General features: G+C 42.2%; 1 protein-coding gene across 1 annotated transcript in view; it reads left to right on the forward strand.

Moving 5' to 3' along the window:
- The window catches only part of olfml2a (olfactomedin-like 2A), a 28,079-nt gene extending 7,760 nt beyond the window's left edge, over positions 1-20,319 (forward strand). The window contains exons 2-8 of the mRNA XM_027179431.2: positions 12,151-12,414; positions 13,819-13,926; positions 14,339-14,515; positions 15,607-15,847; positions 17,188-17,490; positions 18,292-18,483; positions 19,521-20,319. Coding sequence (XP_027035232.1) covers positions 12,151-12,414; positions 13,819-13,926; positions 14,339-14,515; positions 15,607-15,847; positions 17,188-17,490; positions 18,292-18,483; positions 19,521-20,125 — 1,890 coding nt within the window. The 3' untranslated portion in view covers positions 20,126-20,319. The remainder of the gene's footprint in view (positions 1-12,150; positions 12,415-13,818; positions 13,927-14,338; positions 14,516-15,606; positions 15,848-17,187; positions 17,491-18,291; positions 18,484-19,520) is intronic.
- The last annotated feature ends 1,498 nt before the right edge of the window (positions 20,320-21,817 follow it).

Consider the following 21,817-nt stretch of genomic DNA (forward strand, 5'->3'; position numbering starts at 1 on the left):
AGGTATGTAACGTTTTCTTGGCATATGGAACAAACTGAAAGGGAGCTACAATGCTGATGCTAGGCTAACGTGAGCAGAGCTTTCATTTGAGAAATTCCTCGCTTAAAATAAACACCCATGGTGACAAGATCACAAACCAGACCTGATTGATTTTTCTCTTCAGCTGTCTTATATTCAATTTCTTTAGCATTATAGATCCAAAGCAAAACATTATTGCATAGTGCAAAACTTTCGTATGATGTAAGTAGTTAAAACTGAAGTTAAATAAAACCCCAACGCCACCTGTGTCGATGTTCCCGAGGGACCGGATCGGAAAATAAACACACATGTGTGACCTTTTCTGAACAGCATCTGCAGTGACCAAGACATGTACTGTACCGTCCAGACCGCTAAAGGACTCGTATACCGGTGAAAATAATAGACACCAAACCTCAGAATGCTGCCTGAGGGAACAAACGCTAGCATAAACACACTTCTGAGCGTGTGGCAACTCTTTAGCGCTAAATGAGCAGGAAACGTGTAGGCTGCACGGCGGACGCAAGACGACGGCCAACGGTTAGCTTCTGACAAACGTCCAGCTTTATTTTAGCCACTGGACGGTTGAGAAATGTGACCATCTGCAGCTGTTCCTGACTTCTTTTCTTTTTTAAATCTCCGATTACGTCGACTACAAGAGTCGTAAATCTGTTTCGGTTTATTCTTTGTTTTTACGCCAATATTTTAAAGAAGGGATCAGACGGATAGCATGCTAGTCGATTAGTGGTTAGCGTAGGCTACGAAAAAGCACTACACAAAAAACCCACACACTTAACTAAAGCCGCACTACGTTTCTAAATTTATTATTTGTTTTTGCACTATTGGCAAAAATAGTGAAAAAAAGGGATGATATTATATAACTGAATAGCTATGAATAACCTGCTAGCTTATTGGCTAATTACTGGTTAGCAATGAGGTAAAAAACATCAAAAAAAACATTATCCCTTATTTTGACTATTTAAAAGAAAAGTAGTAAAGAAATATCTCAATATATTTAATATATATTATAATTTTATATACTTTATACTTAATTTTTTTTGTTTTGTTTTCTTAGATTTCTTTGTTAACTTCACGCTTTATTTTCTGTTATATATTTTACATTTTATACACATTATACTTTATTTTTTTATTGTTTTTGTTTCTGTGATGCTTTCCTAAATAGGCTGGATTTTAGATTTAAAAGGTGTTCACTGTATATTTGTATTTGTTGATTATCCACCTTTTCATTTCCAGGGCACGATTTAGCAAGGGGATTAGCGAGCCTAGCGTAGCTAACTCTCCAACAAAACAAAGTAAACAGAACGAAGTCTATAGTAAATAACACCATCTGATAGACTTCCTGCTTGGGATGTGGTAGCTCAGTGGTTAAGGTGTTAGGCTACTGATAGGAAGGTCATGGGTTTGAACCCCAGGTCCACCAAGCTGCCACTGCTGGGGGCCCCTGAGCAAGACCCTTAACCCTCAGTTGTAAAGGTGTCTGCTAAATGCCGTAAATGTATTTTGTTCACAGAAGAATTTACAGTTTTATCAGAAGTATTAATATTGAAAAAATCACACCTGAACACCTGAATTTTAGATATCAGAGAAATGCATGCTGGCTAACTAAATATGTGTCAGCATCCAAGAAAATGATCACATATAAACCAAGATATGTTCACTGTGGTGGGGCACGGTGGCTTAGCGTTTAGCATGTTCGCCTCACACCTCCAGGGTTGGGGGTTTGATTCCCACCTCCGTCTTGTTTGTGTGGAGTTTGCATGTTCTCCCCGTGCCTCGGGGGTTTCCTCCGGGTACTCCGGTTTCCTCCCCCGGTCCAAAGACATGCATGGTAGGTTGATTGGCATCTCTGGAAAATTGTCCGTAGTGTGTGTGTGTGTGAGTGAATGAGAGTGTGTGTGTGCCCTGTGATGGGTTGGCACTCCGTCCAGGGTGTATCCTGCCTCGATGCCCGATGACGCCTGAGATAGGCACAGGCTCCCCGTGACCCGAGAAGTTCGGATAAAGCGGTAGAAAATTAATGAATGTATGAATGAATGAATGTTCACTGTGACTACTTTTTATCACCTGTCCCTGTTCGCACGATAAATTAGTCTTAAATTAGCCTCTGTTTCACTATTTCAAGTCTGAAGAGGTTTTGCAACACACTTGCTAGGTGATTGGCTAATCACTGGTTAGCACAGAGCCCGATGCCACATACTTGCTAAATAAAGCTAATTTTACGCTTTCTCGTGTTACACACTTATTAAATATGATATTTCTTTTTTTTTTTTTTAAAAAAACAACAATTTGGCTCGCGGTCTGCCACAGAAGCTGCCAGTCGCTGAATGTCGGCTCGATTCTGACCACCAGCACTTCTCGGAGTACGTCGCGTTCCTCAGGACTCGTTTTCACATCTAATTCTGCTCGGTGTCATGTTCAGAGTCTCCAGATCATCACAGAGTCTCTCAGGGCTTGTGGAAACGAGAAGAGAATAAATCCGAGCCGCAGGATCCAGGGTCCAGAGCCAAGGGAGAGATTAGTATAAACAAAAAATTTAATAAAGATGATAAGCCTGCATTTTGAAATAAAAATAATAACAGAAGCAGGGAACCGTTGGCGGCGAGCCAAAACACACTCGAATGTTCTTTTTTTTAGTTTAATAAAAACAAGGCAACCTGTGATCAGATCCCGATTATATAAATGATTGGAAGAATGCCCTGGGTTGATGAAATGGATTAAATCTGGTGATTAGTGGCACAGATTCCAGTTTATATCATCAGCTGCTTATATCATCGATTAGTTTAGTCTAGAAAACCGTTTCACACGAACACAACGTTCTTCAGTGCATTCGGGCTAAAATATGGGTTATGTTTAAACACTTAGGCCACGTTCACACTGCAAGTCTTAACGCTCAATTCGGATATTTTGCTCACATCTGATTTTTTTGTTTGGCTGTTCACATTACCTTTTAAAATGTGGCCTATATCAGATTCCACTGTGAACCGTTTGCTGTTTCGAACTGACCCGCACGCGCGAACGAACGATAACGATGACGTCACACGCAAAGTCGGCGAGGTTGTGGAGGAAGTAAGCATTTTCGCCTTTCTTTCGAAATGTTCGGTAATGGCAGTGTTTTGAAAATTTCTGGATGTCGAGAGCGACTTTTTGATTATTTGATCCATTTTGTAGGCGTAGTCACGTTCGTGTGCGTACTCGCCGACGCATAATCGTGACGAATGTCGATTTAGATTGACGTAAAAGTCGCAACAAATCCACCTCGGTTGTTCACACTGCGGCCACTTTGGAAAAAAATCAGATTTGGGTCTGATTTGAGTGTTCACACTACTCCTGAAGAAGTCTGACCTGGTCACTTGACCCCCAAAAAAATCAGATTTGGGCCACTTTTACCTGCAGTGTGAACGGGGCTTAAGACAGGGGTCGGCAACCCGCGGCTCCGGAGCCACAGGTGGCTCTTTCGTCCCTCTGCTGCGGCTCCCTGTAGATTTGGAAAATAAATATTTAATTTAAATGTATTTTATTTTTTAGTTAGTTAGATTTAAAAAAAAATGTAATTCTAAATCCTAAGATTATGATGCTCTTGTAACATTAAAATAAACCGTGTTTAATTTAGTTTGTCGCTCAAAAAAATACGCGTCATAACCGCCGACTTGCGAAATCCGACACAGAAGCAGACTCGTGTTTGCTTCGCTGCAGCCAGCAAGTTAAAATTTCGATGTCACGGATACGAAGAGGACTCGATTAGACGTCGGACGTTTTATTTGAAAGTAACCTTCGACCCGGCGTCTTGTTTAATTAGCTCAGTAAGCAGCGATAATACAAGATATGCATAATAAAATGTACGGTATAGAACACGATATTCTGTTTTGTGCTTTTTTTTAGAGATCATTAATCAGGTGTTGGATGTTTATATGTTGCCGTCGTTCCCCAACAGAATGTGTAAATTCCTTACATTTACATTTACATTTACAGCATGTGACAGACGCCCTTATCCGGAGCGACGTACATAAGTGCTTAAATCTCTAGCATTGAGTACATTAATGCTGCTCACTAGGTTACATACTTAAGATACCATGAGTTTAAAACATTTGTTCAAAGTTACAATGAAAAAGTGTCAAAGGTTGCTTTTATTTATTTATTTATTTATTTATTTATTTATTTATTTATTTATTTATTTATTTTATTTTATTTAAAATTGCAAAAGACAAGGAAGGTGAAGTGCATTTATTGTTTCCATCTATTTTGTCTATATTTTATAGTCGTGTTTTTCTCTTAAACACGACTCGTCACAGCAAGTATTCGATTCTCTCGCATCCTACACATCTACACATGATGGATCTACAGTACAGAGACTGACAGACAGACACATCAACAGCTTGAGCAGGAATGTCGTAGTGTACAACCAAAATCAACAAGTCCTCGCTAAACTAGTCTGGGGCTCATTCACACTCCTGGGCTAATTATGTGTGTGTAATGAGTCTCAAGACTTCAGGAGTGTTTAGTTTACATTCTGCAGCCTGCTTTGGCATTTCTACTCATCTACTAAGAAATGTTTCGCAGTTCAATCACAAAGTCAATGTTTCTTTATGACCAGGATGAAAGTAGTGACATCACAATTATATCAAGTATCCTGACTCTGTTATCTATGTGTTCTTGGTTCTTTAATGGGTTTCAACTGTAAATATCACAACGATGAATTAAATCGATCCTGATTTGAGCTGTGAGTGAAGACGTTACTAGGAAACGTTTTCAGTTCTCTGTACAAATTAACACTAATATGTGTTGAGTGTACGCTCAAACATATTCATTCATTCATTCATTCATTTACTCATCTTCTACCGCTTTATCCGGACTTCTCGGGTCACGGGGATCTCAGGCGTCATCGGGCATCGAGGCAGGATACACCCTGGACGGAGTGCCAACCCATCACAGGGCACACACACACACTCTCATTCACTCACACACTCACACACTACTGACAATTTCCCAGAGATGCCAATCAACCTACCATGCATGTCTTTGGACCGGGGGAGGAATCCGGAGTACCCGGAGGAAACCCCCGAGGCACGGGGAGAACATGCAAACTCCACACACAAAAGGTTGAGGTGGGAATCCAACCCCCAACCCTGAAGGTGTGAGGCGAACGTGCTAACCGCTAAGCCACCGTGCCCCCCGATATAAAAGTAAAATTTCTGTGCCCCCATAGGTTAATATTCACATGTGCTTTATAATGCGTCATCATTTCTATAGCAACGGTACGTTCGCAAGGATTCATACACCAGTCCCTCGAAGTAAACGTAACGAAAATCTGTGTAAAGTTTTCTGATTTATGGCCGAAGGAAGGAGTCTCCAGTGTCAGTGTCAGTGTCAGTGCGGTTTGTCTGTGACATTTTTTCTGTCTTATTCAAAGACATTAAACGTACTCTAGCTTGTAAAAAATGTTTTCAGAGGATAAGAGAAAGAATAAAACACACCAGGACAAGCTGTGATGCATCAGTGGTTCAGTAGCTACGCTTTACAGTCACGGCGATCACAAGTGTTTTATTCCCTGGAAGTCTTTCGAGTTTCTGTGAACATCAGGAGCTCGGAACGGACGACCGAAACGGACAGAAACGGTCGGCGTGTGCACAGCGACGGCTCTCGTCTGTTCCCCGAATCTGTTCCGTCACCTGTCGCTCACGTCGTCACCTAAATACCTTCAGAGCAGACCACACAGGGACGTGACAGGATTCCCGACATCCCAACAGGATGTCAACACGTGTGTACTCACCCAAATGGTAATAATTACAGTAGCTCTTTGGAAGAAAGTTCATGAGAGAACCATCGAGTCACCATCAGGGAAACGTTGTTCATTAAATTCATATTATTATTATTAGTAGTACTTCATTTTCATTTTGAGCCTTTTCTATCAAAGTCCTACAGTTTTTTTATTAGGTTTATATTTAAAATCGTCCGTAGTGTGTGAGAGTGTGTGTGTGTGTGTGCCCTGTGATGGGTTGGCACGCCGTCCAGGGTGTATCCTGCCTTGATGCCCGATGACGCCTGAGATAGGCACAGGCTCCCCGTGACCCGAGAAGTTCGGATAAGCGGTAGAAGATGAATGAATGAATGAATATTAACCTGTGATGATTAAGCTGAATAAAGACATGCCTTAAAGACAAAGCAGTTTATTTAGAAAAAAGACACCACCAGAACTTCTGCTCTGAATTGTTTTTATTTATAGTCTCGTGCAGTCTATCAGGAAGGCCATCGGGAATCCGTGCACATGACAGAAATGACTTCATCCCAGTTAACAACAGGACTCGTTGTTGGAAGTCAGTAAGCTCTGATGTGTGAATGTTAGAGCTCTTTTACCTAATTATCATGTTTTTAAAAAAAAGCAATAATGGCTTCTTTGTGCTGCTTGAAAAGGGAATCTTGTGTTTGCTGGCACTGCAGAATTACTGACACGTTGAAACTAATCGACGTATCTGCCCTTCTCATGTAGCGGCTTCACGCCGCAACACTAACGCCGCCGCGTTAATCTCTTCCTGTAGCGCTGGCTTTTCCAACACGCTCGCACATAGAGCTTGTCATCTGAGCGTGTGATTAACATTGAATCCAGTGGTGTGTGTGTGTGTGTGTGTGTGTGTGTGTGTGTTCGGGTTTTAATCCCGTGTAATGAGAGGTTTCCTGTCTGTGCCCTGGTTTGTATGGGAAGGTTCTGACTGCATGTTGTACTCATGCTTAAAAAGTTTCCAGATGATGTCACAGTGTGTAATTTACATAATGCTTTGAGCCGTGATGATAATTCGCACATCCAACACGTTACAAGAAGAAGGAAGGATTTTTTTTAAAGACAGTTCAGTTTTTTTTGTTGGAATAATAGAATAGATGTGTATCAGACTAGAACAGTAAACAATAGAGTTGGTACAGTAGGAGTACTGATCGGAAGGTCATGAGTTCGAATCCCAGTCCACCAAGCTGGCACTGCTGGGCCCCTGAGCAAGGCCCTTAACCCTCAATTGCTCCATTGTATAAACTGAAATAAAATTCTACGTCAATCTGGATGACGGAGTCTGTTTTATATGCCAGAATAAAATGAATTTTTATCAGAATATATGAATTATGAAGAATATAATAGAATTTACCGGAACAAAACAGAAAAGTCTCCAGGGTCGGGGGTTCGATTTCCGCCTCCACCTTGTGTGTGTGGAGTTTGCATGTTCTCCCCGTGCCTCGGGGGTTTCCTCCGGGTACTCCAGTTTCCTCCTCCGGTCCAAAGACATGCATGGTAGGTTGATTGGCATCTCTGGAAAATTGTCCGTAGTGTGTGAGTGTGTGTGTGAGTGAATGAGAGTGTGTGTGTGCCCTGTGATGGGTTGGCACTCCGTCCAGGGTGTATCCTGCCTTGATGCCCGGTGACGCCAGAGATAGGCACAGGCTCCCCGTGACCCGAGAAGTTCGGATAAGCGGTAGAAAATGAACGAATGAAAACAGAAAAGTATAGAATTTAACAGAATAGAATAGAACTAATTAGATGTTGATACTGTATCTATATATAGATCGGTGATGATGGTGGATGATGGTGAGGTTCATGGATCACCGTGATGGTGGTAGATGATGGTCATAGCTGATGGTGATGGTGGTAGAGGGTGACGATGTTGGTAGCTGATGGTGGTGGTGGTAGAGGATGATGATGTTGGTAGCTGATGGTGATGGGGGATGACGATGTTAGTAGCTGATGGTGATGGTGGTGGTGGTGGTGGAGGATGATGATGTTGGTAAACGGCAGTGGGTGACAGTGATGTCAGTAGATGATAGATGATGTCAGACAGTGATACCTGTGTAGCTGAGCTGAAGAGCTGGATGTAGATACCCAGATGTAGCATCTTTTAAGCTACACCAGTCAGTGCAGAGCTACAGAAACAAACAAACAATCACTGCTTTGCATTATTATTAGTACTACACACACACACACACACACACACACACACACACACACACACACACTCTCACACACATATGGACAACAAAACAACGTGGCACTTAAGAGACGAGATCAGATGATGTCTTGAAACACGTCGGCTCGTACAGCAGGAGCTCACAGGGAAGAATCTCAGGCTGTAAGCAGTTCCACATGTGGCCCAGTTTGGGTCTCAGCAGAGATCTCAGGGGTGAGAGGACAGCTGTGAGCTCTCAGAACCAACGACCCAGAGATCAGACCAGAGAATCCAATCACAGCCACATGAGCTGGTCAACTGATAGCCACATAGATAGTGAATTAACTTAGAAATCGCCATGACAACAAGTGTGTCAGTCAGTCTCAGGAAAGTAGGTGTGGCCAGTCTGTCCATGTCAAGCTCAATGAGAGGTGTCACCTTGGAGGTGTGGCCTTTGACCTGTCAGTCTTCAATAAGGAGGTGTGGCCTCTGTGCTTATCGGTAATGGGGTGTACCTTCTGTTTCTGCCAATCTCAGTGAAGTAGGTGTGGTCATGTGTCAGTCTCATGGAAGGAGGTGTGGCCTCTGTATCTGTCAGTCCAAGTGAAGAAGGTGTGGCCTCTGTATCAGTCTCATGGAAGGAGGTGAGGACTCAGTATATGTCAGTCTCACTGAAGGAGGTGTGTCTTCTGTGTCTGTCAATCTTAATGAAGGAGGTGTGGCCTCTGTATCTGTTAGTCTTAGTGAAGGAGGTGTGGCCTTTGTATCTGTCAGTCCAAGTGAAGAAGGTGTGGCCTCTCTATCTTTCTCATGGAAGGAGGTGTGGCCTCTGCATCTGTCAGTCTCACTGAAAGAGATGTGTCTTCTGTATCTGTTAGTCTTAGTGAAGGAGGTGTGGCCTCTGTATATGTAAATCTCATGGAAGGAAGTGTGATGTTAACACATGTAAGTCTTAGTAATGTGGGTGTGGCCTCTGTATCTGTCAGTCTCCATAAAGGAGGCGTGGCCTCTGTAACTTTTAAAGATACATTCCTGCTGTTCATGAGACAAACGATTAGTCAACACCATCATTTGTCCATTTGACCTCAAAACAGGTTAAACCTCAAAACAGAGCGGTCCTGTGGAACTTCACACATCGTGATCTTTTACAGCTGCTTATTTTAAACCGCCGTGGTTGTCAGTAGGTTCGTGGTAACAGTAAAGCTTGTGCCTTTGAAGTGCATATGGATTTCATCATACAGACCTCATGATATCGTATATTCGCTCTGAACTCCAGTTCATCTACCTTTTTTCTTTTAACCCTCATACCTGCCCAATTAAGGCTTTACGACATAGTTACAAGATGCGGTTGCCATGCGAGACGTCCTGAGACGTACTGAGACGTCCTGAGACATACGAGATGATTAGATCTGTACTGGTGAAAATGCAAATTCCATCGAGTCTCATCACAATGCTGAATTTATGGACAGCTTAAGTTCAAAGCCAGTGCCCCGGTACGGCTCAAGTGAGCAGTCTTGGACAATTTATAACATCTAGCAGATGGATTGAAAGAAAGAGGGAGCAAATATTTACAGTATCTCCAGTGCCTGCTGCCCCTGATGCCCCTCATTCTTCTCCTAAGCAAATGGATTCACGATTCATTAACAGCGGATTTTCAGGCAGGATTCTTGGCATGGCCGAGGCTTGTGTGTGTGGGAAACGCTAAATGGTACTGTTTATTTAGAAGAGGCAAACACTAGGTTCAGGTTTTCAGCTAAACGTTACAAGGCCTTGCTCCAAGACTCTGATCACTAATGGCTTCCAGGAAACCTTAGAGATCACAGCTTGAGGTCATGTTGTGGCAGAAGGACATGACAGATAATCAGACCTCTTGTTTGTTCTGAAGTGTTTGCTGAATGTGTCCGAGAGAGGAGTTACCTTTGGGTTTGGGCTTGGGTTTATGAAAGAAAAGAGTTTGGGTGGGAATTTGTGGAGCGGCTAACATTAACGTTATTAGAACGTTTGCTAAATAGTCAACGTGATCGACGAGGATCAAGGTGTGACATTCTAAATATAACGTCCCTGCAACGATATAAAGCGTTTGCTTGAATGACGATTTGCTTCACGATGTTATTCGAATTTTGCTCCCAAAATTTATATAACATTTCCACTGTGTTCGTTATGTTTAGTCGGGATGGTCGTGTGAGAAACGTTCTAAAAACATACGAGCAATGAGTAACTATGGCGATCCATAGTTGTCTGGATTTGTTATTTCTAGAATGTTCGCTAAGAAGATCTAGTACCCCTTTTCCACCAAAAAGAACCGGGTGCTGGTTCAGAGCTAGCGCTGGTGCTGGTTCAAAGTTGGTTCCACTGGCGAACCTTCTAAGAACCGGTTTGCCTTTCCACCGGCTAGAGAGCACATGTCCCAGCGGCGTTAGCGCAGCAGCGACAAACACAACAACATCAACGATGGCGGATGTTGCTTTACTGTTAATGCTCATGGCTTTGTGAACCTACATCGGCATCCAAACGCGGCGAATCCGACGTGTACGTGTGGCTCTGTGTAATCTGTATAAACGGAGGTTGTGATCGATAAAGTACATAACGTTATTTTATCATTAACACAGAAAAAAGTTAGCCTTAGCATGTAGCTACCTGCTATCATGTGTGCTGATAACTGATCATATCGCGGTAAAGTAAAAGTGTATTAAACATTAGTATACTTAAGGTACGTTATCAATGCGCTAACAGTAGCCCCGCCCACAGCTCCTGACGCAAGCGGTTCTTAAGTCTAGACCAGCGATGTTTTGGTTTCTACTTAAGAACCACTTTTCCTGGTTCGGAGCCGGTGCTTTGGCGGTCGAAACAGAAAGAACTGGTTCTAAATTAGGCTCCGAACCTGCACTCGAACTGCCTCGGTGGAAAAGGGGCATAAGACTGTTATGCTGTAACCTTATTGAACGTCCTTATAACGTCCTAATAACGTTGTGATTCAATCTGATATTACAGTAGTAAAAATTAGCCAGAAAAGTTTTTAGACCTTTAGACGTAATGTTCTAAAAAATTTATGTTTGTGATCAATGTTCATACCATGTGCTAGTTTGAAAGCTAGCGCCATGTGTGAGGGTTTTTTTTATGTCTCGGATTTGGATTTGTCTCCATTTCTTACTCTGTCATCTGTTGGTTATTTCTCCTAACGTGTGCAGCTGTTTTGTGTCTGCACACCGATTCTGTGCTTATACTGCTGTTTATTTCTTTGCTGCGAAGTCTTGTTGGATTTGTGTGTTGTTGTTGTTTTTTTTTTCATGACTGAGACTCATTTATTTTGTCAGAGCTTTGAGACTTTGTGGGAAATTCAACACTTTCTTTAAAGATGCCCTGCCACACGTGTAGCCCCGCCCCCAAAATAAGCGAAATCAAAAATTTAGCACAACATGGACATGTCATATATCAAAACATTCTGCACAATGAGGGGACCTGACATCACGTGTAGCCCCGCCCCCAAAATTAGGGAAATAAAAAATTTAGCACAACATGGACATGTGACATATCAAAACACTCAGCACGATGAGGGGAACTTGCCAAGCACATTCACATTTTCTTTAGGAAATGTACCGTTCTAGTATTCAAATGAGCTATACTGCTTGGCTCCGATTGGCTAACCGCTAGGATATGAGAGCATGACTATTCATTCACCCAGTGCAATAAGTAGCCTAGGCTAGAGGAACTTTCTTTACAATCACCTGGAATTGCGGCAGAATGGCTTCTTCAGGTATATCGACGTTCAGCCATCCTCGCTGTATAGGAAACTCACTGAGCTACACAAATTCTGTGGGCGTGGTCTCAAGTGGGAGAGCTCATGAATAGTAATGAGCTCCATCATTTCTATGTCACTCTGAGCAGATTTTCTAACTGACCTGATTTCTTTTCAGTGGCTAGAGCTGACCGGGGAGGTAGCAGTTCATTTTCACATCCCCGACACAACACAAACACATACGGACCAAACACATATCAAAAAATACAAGTAAAAATACAAGGTTATGTGTGAAAGGGCAGCTTTAAACCAAAAGCTCACAGAAGCATAGAGTCCAAACTGATATAGTTGGCTTGGGTGTTTAGGAGCAGAGATACAGTACGTCTATCAGAAGAGAAGCAACAAGCATGTAAACACTGTACAGCTGCATGTCTCCTAATCTCATCTGTCTGTGTACAGGTTTTCGGGGACTTGGAGCCGGTGAGGATGACGTCGGAGGGCTCTGACTGCCGCTGCAAGTGCGTGATGCGGCCGCTGAGCATCGAGGCGTGCGCCAGGCTTCGAGACGGGACCCTCAAAGTGGACGATTTTTACTCAGTGGAGACGGTGAGCTCAGGATCGGACTGTAAATGCTCGTGCACGGCGCCGCCCTCGTCCCTGAACCCCTGCGAAAATGAATGGAGGACAGAGAAACTGAGGAAGCAAGCACCTGAGCTGCTCAAGGTACACACACACACAAACACACACACACACACACACACAGATGTTACTGTGTAAACACATGACTTGATGTTGTCAATGACCTGGATTGTTTTGAGGCACATATTCACTGTAATAATAATTTTCTAATTATAATTATAAATGTTTGTATATAGAGAGAATTTTTAGAATTAATTTTTATTATATTTCTATTTTATATTAATCATACACTATTATATACTCTTTTGTATGCTTTTATACGCTCTTACACTCATACACTCTTATACACACTCATGTAATCATACACTCATACACACTTATACACACTCATGTAATCATACACTCATACACTCTTATACACACTCATGTAATCATACACTCATACACACTTATACACACTCATGTAATCATACACTGATACACTCTTATACACTCATACACTCTTGTACACACTTATACACACTCATGTAATCATACACTCATACACTCTTATACACACTCATACACTCTTATACACACTCATGTAATCATACACTCATACACTCTTATACACACTCAAACACTCTTATACACACTCATGTTATCATACACTCATACACTCTTATACACACTCAAACACTCTTATACACACTCATGTTATCATACACTCATACACTCTTATACACACTCAAACACTCTTATACACACTCATGTAATCATACACTCATACACTCTTATACACACTCATACACTCTTATACACACTCATGTAATCATACACTCATACACTCTTATACACACTCATACACTCTTATACACACTCATGTAATCATACACTCATACACTCTTATACACACTCAAACACTCTTATACACACTCATGTTATCATACACTCATACACTCTTATACACACTCATACACTTTTATACACACTCATACATTCTAATACACACTCATTTAATCATACACTCATACATTCTAATACACACTCATGTAATCATACACTCATACATTCTTACACTTCTACACACACTCATGTAATCACACACTCATACACTCTTATACAAACTCATACACTTCTACACACACTCATGTAATCACACACTCATACACACTCACACAATCTTACAGTGGTCTGAAGGCGACCAGAAGCCAACGCACGCTGTTAATAAAGAGGAAACACGTGTCCGAGCTTTTGACAAAAGTTCACAGAGAGACGCATCAGTTTCGAGTTACGGACATTTTCACCTCACGTTCCATTCACAGCAGCTTGCTGAGATTCCCGATAAAATCAGGATGTTTTAGGAAGAAGTTCAAAACATCTTTTAGATTTGTATAAGGAAGTTATAAGGAAGTTCTAGAATGAAGGAAGTCTATTGATAGCAGACTCTTCATCCAGACACATTTTATACATATGTGTGTGTGTGTGTGTGTGTGTGTGTGTGTGTAGCTGCATTCCATGGTGGATATGCTGGAGGGGACATTGTACAGTATGGATCTGATGAAGGTTCATGCGTACATGAATAAAGTGGTGGCTCAGATGAACACACTGGAGGAGGTGAGGAAGTCAGTAACCATGTAATAACTGAAAATAAAAGTGAATGAATGAATGAATCGAGGAGTAAATGAAAGATAAATAGGACGAGAACGAACAGAGTATGAACCAATTAATGAATGAATTGATTGATTGATTGATAAATGGATGGATGGATTGATTGATTGATGAATGAATGGATTGATTGATTGATTTATTGATTGATTGATTGATTGATATGTGACCAATTTAATGAGCAGATCTAATAATTGGATAAATTAGTAGATGATTGGACATTAAAAACAGAAATAAATGAACAAGTTATTGCTATAGTTGTATATAGTTAGACAGAGGTGTGGACAGACCGAGCGCCCGGTGAAGGGATTTAGATCAAATACTGGACAGATTCAAACCCGACGATCCTTTTCCCGCTCAGACGATAAAAACGAACTTGAGCAGAGAGAACGACTTCATCCGGGACAGCGTAATGAACCTGTCCAATCAGCTGAAGAAGTACGAGAACTACTCGGACATCATGGTGAGCATTAAGAAGGAAATCTCCAGCTTAGGAGGGCAGCTGATGAAGAAAGACGTGACGGACGACAAGGCACAGGTAACGCTACGGAACACACCGGATACACACAAAACACATTAAATACAGATATATCATCTTCCTGTCTGGTTATGTGACCAAACCTATGTTTAAAAGATGTGTAGGAATGGTACAGTTATTTTATTTACGAGTAGTTAACTAATTATTAATTAGTTATTGGTATACATTTATTCCAACTAGGGTTGCAAAATTCCGGGAATTTTCAAGGCTGGAAACTTTCCATGGGAATTAACGTGAATATATGGAAATAAACTGGGAATTTAAAAAAAAAATGCAGAGTCGTCTATAACAAGGAATTTAAATGTGCTTAAATTGCAGCATAATGTTGTTTAAAACAACAAGATTTAATGCGATTTATACCCTGCATTAATCGGTCACTTGCACACAGCACACTGCTTACTGGAAGGCCATTGAGGCCAAACCTCCTGCACGTACTTGCATTCGTCCATAACATGCACGGTAACACTTTATTTTTAGAGTCATTTAATTAGTTGCTTATTAGCATGAATATTAATAGAATATTGGCTGTTTATTAGTGCTTATTAAGCACATATTAATGCCTTATTCTGCATGACCTTATTCTACATTCTTAATTGTACCCAATATCTAAACTTAATAACTACCTTACTAATTAGAATAGATTACAGCGATCCTAGGTAAATAATGTTTATTACGATTATTAAGTTTATTATGTTTATTACAAGCATAATAATGTTTATTATGCTTTCGTGTCACTCGATGAAAGAATCAATTAAAGTTCTACTTACAATTAAATCGGTCAAGACGTCATTTTTAAAATTTGTGATACCTTGCATGCGTGTCTGCTTATGACTAAACAATATGTTTATTTATGTTTGTATACGATATAGTTTATATAAATTTCCCTATATTTCCAAAAAAAATTCCCATCAAATCCTGCAAATTCCCATAAATTCCCATAAACTTTCCAATTTGGAATATTTCCAAAATTCCCCAGATTAAGTTCCCGAGGAAAGTTTCCGGAAATTTACTGGAAACTTTTCGCCCCTTCGCAACCCTAATTCCAACGGAATTCGTAAATCGACTGATCACTGGTTCGCGTGTGATTGCAGGCGACCGACAGCAAGAAGGGCAAAGAGGTGGTAAAACCCTCCAACAAAAAGTCACCGGTGGTGAAACCTCCTCCAAAACCACCCAAAGAGAAGCCCATCAAACCCAAAAAGGAGCCTCCGCCGCCCAAAATGCCCAAACCTGCAAAACCAGAGCCGACCCCTAAGAGCAAAGCGGCGGGTCACCAGCCAGGGGTCATCAGGGGCATCACCTACTACAAAGCCACCAGGACGGACGAGTCAGGTGCGGACAGCGCGGCCAGAGGGGACTGATGTGTGTGTGTGTGTGTGTGTGTTTTGTCTCTGTGAATCAGTCACCTCGTGATAAGTTCTTGACAACGCGTCACAAAGCACCACCTAAACGAATCCCATCACTCAGCTTGTTTTCATTAAAAGGATGTTAGCTTTAGGGCTGAAGTAGGGCTTCATAAGACCTCCTGGTGTATGTGCTACTCACTTATTATTCAGAACTTCCAGGAAGTCAAATCCTCCCCCCCCACCCCCCTGCTGGGCCACACCCTCCTCCATCCTCGAGGTTTAACAAGCTTGTGCTACAAGCCGGATCTCTAAAACATCTCTATAAAGAGTCATCCGTAATCCCTTTGCTCTTGTATTTCCCCCTTAAGAGCTGTTAAAGGTAATTGCGAACAGCAGAATGGCTCCGAGGCAGAAGAAAGGATTCTTCATTGTCTGGCTTTATTGCAGAACAGAAGGTCCATCGTGGCTGGTCCATCGACGGATACACGATAATGCTAATATGTTTCACTGGGCAAAAACCCAGGGCCTTGACCTAATACCAGTTGTCTGGGCTCTTGCAGAATTTGCAGGAAGTTGCTTAGAACTGATCTGAGGACGTACAGTAACCGGAGATTTATCCGTATCAATAATCAGATCTGTTTGTTTATTTTTACGTAGCAGCATGTAACCAACTGGTAAGATATGGATGCATCACTGCTAGCTGTGAAGAACTCACAGGTGTAAGATATAATGTCGTAACGGTCGAGATAATCATTTGCGGTCCGGAAGATAAAAATACGATGATATTAAATTCTCATACCGTGAATATTCGAAATTTCCTGAGGAACTTCAAACATCTTGTGATGTTTATGAAGTTAAGGCATGTTGTGGTCTCCAGTATGAGATGTTTCAGATCCTGTTCCCTGAAGGGGTTTCTTCATTTGTCCTGCACTGTTGGAGTCATGTTGTAATTGGATTCTTTGACCGAACGTGCAATAACGTTCGCTTTACAGTATTTATGTCTGACTCTCCGTGAGCGCATGCTTAATGTCCCAGACGAAGAACCTCCTGAGCCCCCCACACACCCCCTGGGTGCAGGAAAAGGGGGCTCGGATTAGGCTCTCTTCCCCCCACATTGTCTCTATGGAGATGTGTTTTACATGGCGCGACTTGAGACGCACTCAGTTTGAAAACCCAAACACTGCAGGGATAGACTCGGTTACATGCAGGAAGTCACTACGAGGCGCAACATCTCATAAATAATAAATATCTCTTTTGAAGTGGAATCTCGGACACTTTGGAACCGAACTCGTGGTCGTAACACTTTTCTTCCTTTGTCTCTGACAGAAAACACAGCCAAAACCCACACAGTCCACAAAATCCAGGACAAGGGAGGTTCCGAACTTGTCTCGGAGGCCATCGAGGGCACCACTTCTGCTTCGACAAAAACGACAAGGACGACGTCCACGACGACGACAACAACGACGACGACTGTTGCTCCGACGACAGTTGCCTCACGAACACAAACAACCACCAGGGATGAGGAGCTTTTCACCAGGTCTTCTACCGTGTCAGAACCAGAGACGGAGAAACCCACCATCACTGTCACACCATCTCTGAAGAGCACAAAACCCAGCACTAACAACTCAGGTACATGAGAGTTTCCTCTTGGGTTCCCCGGGTTTTCTCGCACCTTCCAAAAAACCTACCAGTAGTTTGGCTTCTCTAAAATTGCCACTTGGTCCAAACAAGCATGCGAATGTGATGATCATCCAGTGTTTTTTTTTTAATTGTTCATTAAATATTATTTAATACAAATTCAAAATCTTGTGTAAACCTTTGTTGCTATGAGTTGTGTTACTATTTACCAATGATTGGTGCAAATCCCTCTTAAAAAACACATTCATTAATCCTCAAGCCGCCTTCACGCTGCACACGACAAACGACCGCCGATAAACCGGAAGTCTTTCGTTTCCTATGGAGAGTTGCGAGGTCGCCGCGTGACGCGCCGTCTGCGGACCAGTAATTTTCGGATCCGTTTTGAGCGTCGGATCCGTTAAAAAATTTTAACTTTTGTGACTACGCCGCATCCGATACGCCGACCCGATGTGACGTATTCCAATGTTGTCCAATCGGGATCGTGTGCGCGCGGTGATAAGAATTATTAAAAAGTATTAAAATAAACTTTAGTAATTTTTAAACTTTGTATTTAAAACAAAAAAGATTTTGTATAGTGTTATTGATTTTAAAAAAAGTAATAAATTATTAATATTTATATCGTGTTATGATATGTGTTATTTTTAATGTTGTTCCCATGTTTCCTCAAAAATGATTCGCGGCCTTTCTGGATTGCATCGATTGTTTGTACTCCTAACTTCATTCACCATGATAAATGCTAATTAAGTTAGCAAACATTTAGCCCATTTTGTGTGTGTGTCTTGCCCTGTGCAGTGTACATTAAACCTCTGGAGTGTGAGGGTACCATTGCTTCTGTGGAGATCCCAGAGAAGCACCACAGCTACGGGCGTAATGAAGGCGCCTGGATGAAGGACCCTGCAGCCAAGGACAACAGGATCTACGTCACCAACTACTACTATGGCAACAACCTTGTGGAGTTTCGCAACCTGGACAATTTTAAGCAAGGTGAGACACCCTTCAGAAGCTCAGAACAAAAAAAAAAGGCCTGGGTTCTGGGCTTGGTTTTAAGATCAATCCTAAACTCTGGACATCCCACAGTGTAACTTAATTAATAATGGAAAGAATTGGACACAATATAGCACTGTCTAGAAAAGGCCTTCTACCAAAATGTCTACCCAAAGTCAGTGGGTAACACTGGTGAGTGTTCTCAGGGTTAGCTTTTAGCCAATAATGCCTCTTTTCCACCGGAAAGAACCGGGTGCTGGTTCAGAGCTAGCGCTGGTGCTGGTTCAAAGTTGGTTCCACTGGCGAACCCCTTCTAAGAACCGGTTTGCCTTTCCACTGGCTAGAGAGCCATCACAGCGCCGAGTCTGACGTCACTCTATACGTGTCACGTGTCCCAGCGACGTTAGCGCAGCAGCGGCAAACACAAACACATCAACAATGGCGGATGTTGCTTTACTCTTAATGCTCATGGCTTTGCGAACCTACATCGGCATTCAAACACGGCGAATAAAACGTGTACGTGCGGCTCCGTGTAATCTGTATGAACGGAGGTTGTAATCGATAAAGTACATAACGTTATTTTATCGTTAACACAGAAAAAATTTAGCCTTAGCATGTAGCTACCTACTATCATGTGTGCTGATAATGTATCATATCGCGGCAAAGTAAAAATGTATTAAACATTAGTATACTTAAGGTACGTTATCAAACGCGCTGACAGTAGCACCGCCCACAGCTCCTGACACAAGCGGTTCTTAAGTCTAGACCAGCAACTTACTTAAGAACCACTTTTCCTGGTTCGGAGCCGGTGCTTTGGGTGTCGAAACAGAAAGAACTGGTTCTAAATTAGGCTCCGAACCTGCACTCGAACTGCCTCGGTGGAAAAGGGGCAAAAATGACCTTGATCAATGCTCCTTACTCCCAACCCCCCCAACCCCAAATATGGATCCTTATCATTCCAGGTTTCTTCAACTTCTGAATCACGTCCAAATTCTTACTCTATTCTCTTTTTATTAACTTCCTGTATCTGGTCACAGGTCGCTGGAGTAACCTCTACAAGCTTCCGTATAACTGGATAGGAACGGGTCACGTGGTCTACAATGGTGCCTTTTACTACAACCGAGCCTTCACCAAGAACATCATCAAGTACGACCTGCGGATGCGCTACGTGGCGGCGTGGACGCTCCTCCATGACGTGGTCTACGAAGACACAACGCCGTGGAAGTGGCGCGGCCATTCGGACATTGACTTCGCCGTGGACGAGAGTGGACTCTGGGTGATCTACCCGTCAATGGACTATGACTACTCGCAGCAGGAGATGATCATCATCAGCAAGTTGGACCCGAGTGACCTTTCCACCAAGAAGGAGACGACGTGGAGGACAGGCCTGAAGCGCAACACGTACGGAAACTGCTTCATCGTGTGCGGCGTGTTGTATGCCATCGACGTGTACAACCAGAGAGAGGGCGAGGTGGCATACGCCTATGACACGCATACCAACACCGAGGTGGTGCCGCGGCTCCCGTTCACCAACGAGTATGCCTTCGTCACCCAGGTGGACTACAATCCTAAAGAGAAGGTGCTTTATTGCTGGGACAACGGACACCAGCTCACTTATAACCTTCACTTCGTGGGCCAGTGAGGGGCTGCGAAAACCGTTCCACCTTTAATTCAGGAAATCTGACTTTTGTAAGAGAGAAATAAATAGAAAGAAAATGAAGATAACTGTAAAAGGGAAACCGACACTTTCTGACTTTGTGCCGACTAAAGCAATGGTTAAATCACGTAGCAGAAACGGCTTTAAACTTTTTTTTTTTTTTAACTTTAAACTTTAAAGAATCCAGCAAGAAAAAGTACGTTCACGCTTTCATTCTCACCCCAAATGTCTTCGAATCACTTCATAACTGAAAAAAAAAGGAAAAAAAGAAAAGTCCAAGCATGCTACCACCACCGTGCTTCACAGCAATGTGACACACAGAATTGTAACTTTTATAAAAGGGGGGGGGGGGGCTTGGTAGCTTAGTGGTTAGCACGTTCGCCTTACACCTCCAGGGTCGGGGATTCGATTCCCGCCTCCACCTTGTGTGTGTGGAGTTTGCATGTTCTCCCCGTGCCTCGGGGGTTTCCTCCGGGTACTCCGGTTTCCTCCCCCGGTCCAAAGACATGCATGGTAGGTTGATTGGCATCTCTGGAAAATTGTCCGTAGTGTGTGAGTGAATGAGAGTGTGTGTGTGTGCCCTGTGATGGGTTGGCACTCCGTCCAGGGTGGGTGTTTCCTGCCTCGATGCCCGATGACGCCCGAGATAGGCACGGGCTCCCCATGACACAAGGTATTTTGGATAAGCGGTAGAAAATGAATGAATGGATGAATTAATAGGCTGCAAGCAGCGATTGACGGGGGCCCAAGCACCACAGGCACAAAATCGAAAACTGTCCGACTTCCTGTTGGCTGGAGACGATAGATATCGGCTCCCCGTGACCCGAGAAGTTCGGATAAAGCGGTAGAAAATGAACGGATGAATGAATGAATGAATGAAAGTTTCCTTGCATGCTTTTCCGATAAACTTCCTGTTTGAATTTTGCTGGGAATTCTACGTTATTAAAAAAGTAAGATAGTTGTTTATTTTTGTTTGTTTTTTTAAAACAACACATTTTTCCCTAAATTAGTTTTACATTTTATATTACACTTTCGGACACACTTTATATCAGGAACTACACTTTTAGCAGGCGCTAAATTCCAGGGGTTTCGTTACCACGACGTAAAGTGGGCGTGTTTCCGGAGGTCTTGGAAAAAAACGCCTTCTTTCGAAAAACCAGCATACTACGAAGGGCAAAACAGTCATATGGGTTGATTTATTTTGGAAAACAAATAAACAAATAGGCCACGCCTACCCGATGATGCAATATCTGTTACGCTGTACTGAGATCCCTGGTGCCTGCCGTACACACTTTTAGCAAGGCTACCTGAGTTTTACAGTCATGTTTGTTTTGTATTTTTTATTTTTTTTTATAAAGGATGACAATACTATAAAAAAATATAAACTTATCATTAAAAAAATGCTTTGTGAATAAACCTATAAAATCCCATATAAGATGTTTATGGTACTTGTATTAAATAGGGTGTATCGGTGTATGTAAATGACTCATGTACGCTATTACGGCTATTAATTTTGTAAGATATAAATTACTTTTGCACTGTAAATATTTCCTGTAACCGTTAGCGACCGAACTGTTTATTAGATCAATAAGGGTGTGTGGTGGTGTTTTTTAAAATATATATATATATATAAATGTGTCTCAGTAAACATTAGTTAAACTCCTGGATGAGTTTCTG

This window comes from Tachysurus fulvidraco, chromosome 14 (genome assembly GCF_022655615.1).
Source record: "Tachysurus fulvidraco isolate hzauxx_2018 chromosome 14, HZAU_PFXX_2.0, whole genome shotgun sequence".
Taxonomy (NCBI): domain Eukaryota; kingdom Metazoa; phylum Chordata; class Actinopteri; order Siluriformes; family Bagridae; genus Tachysurus; species Tachysurus fulvidraco.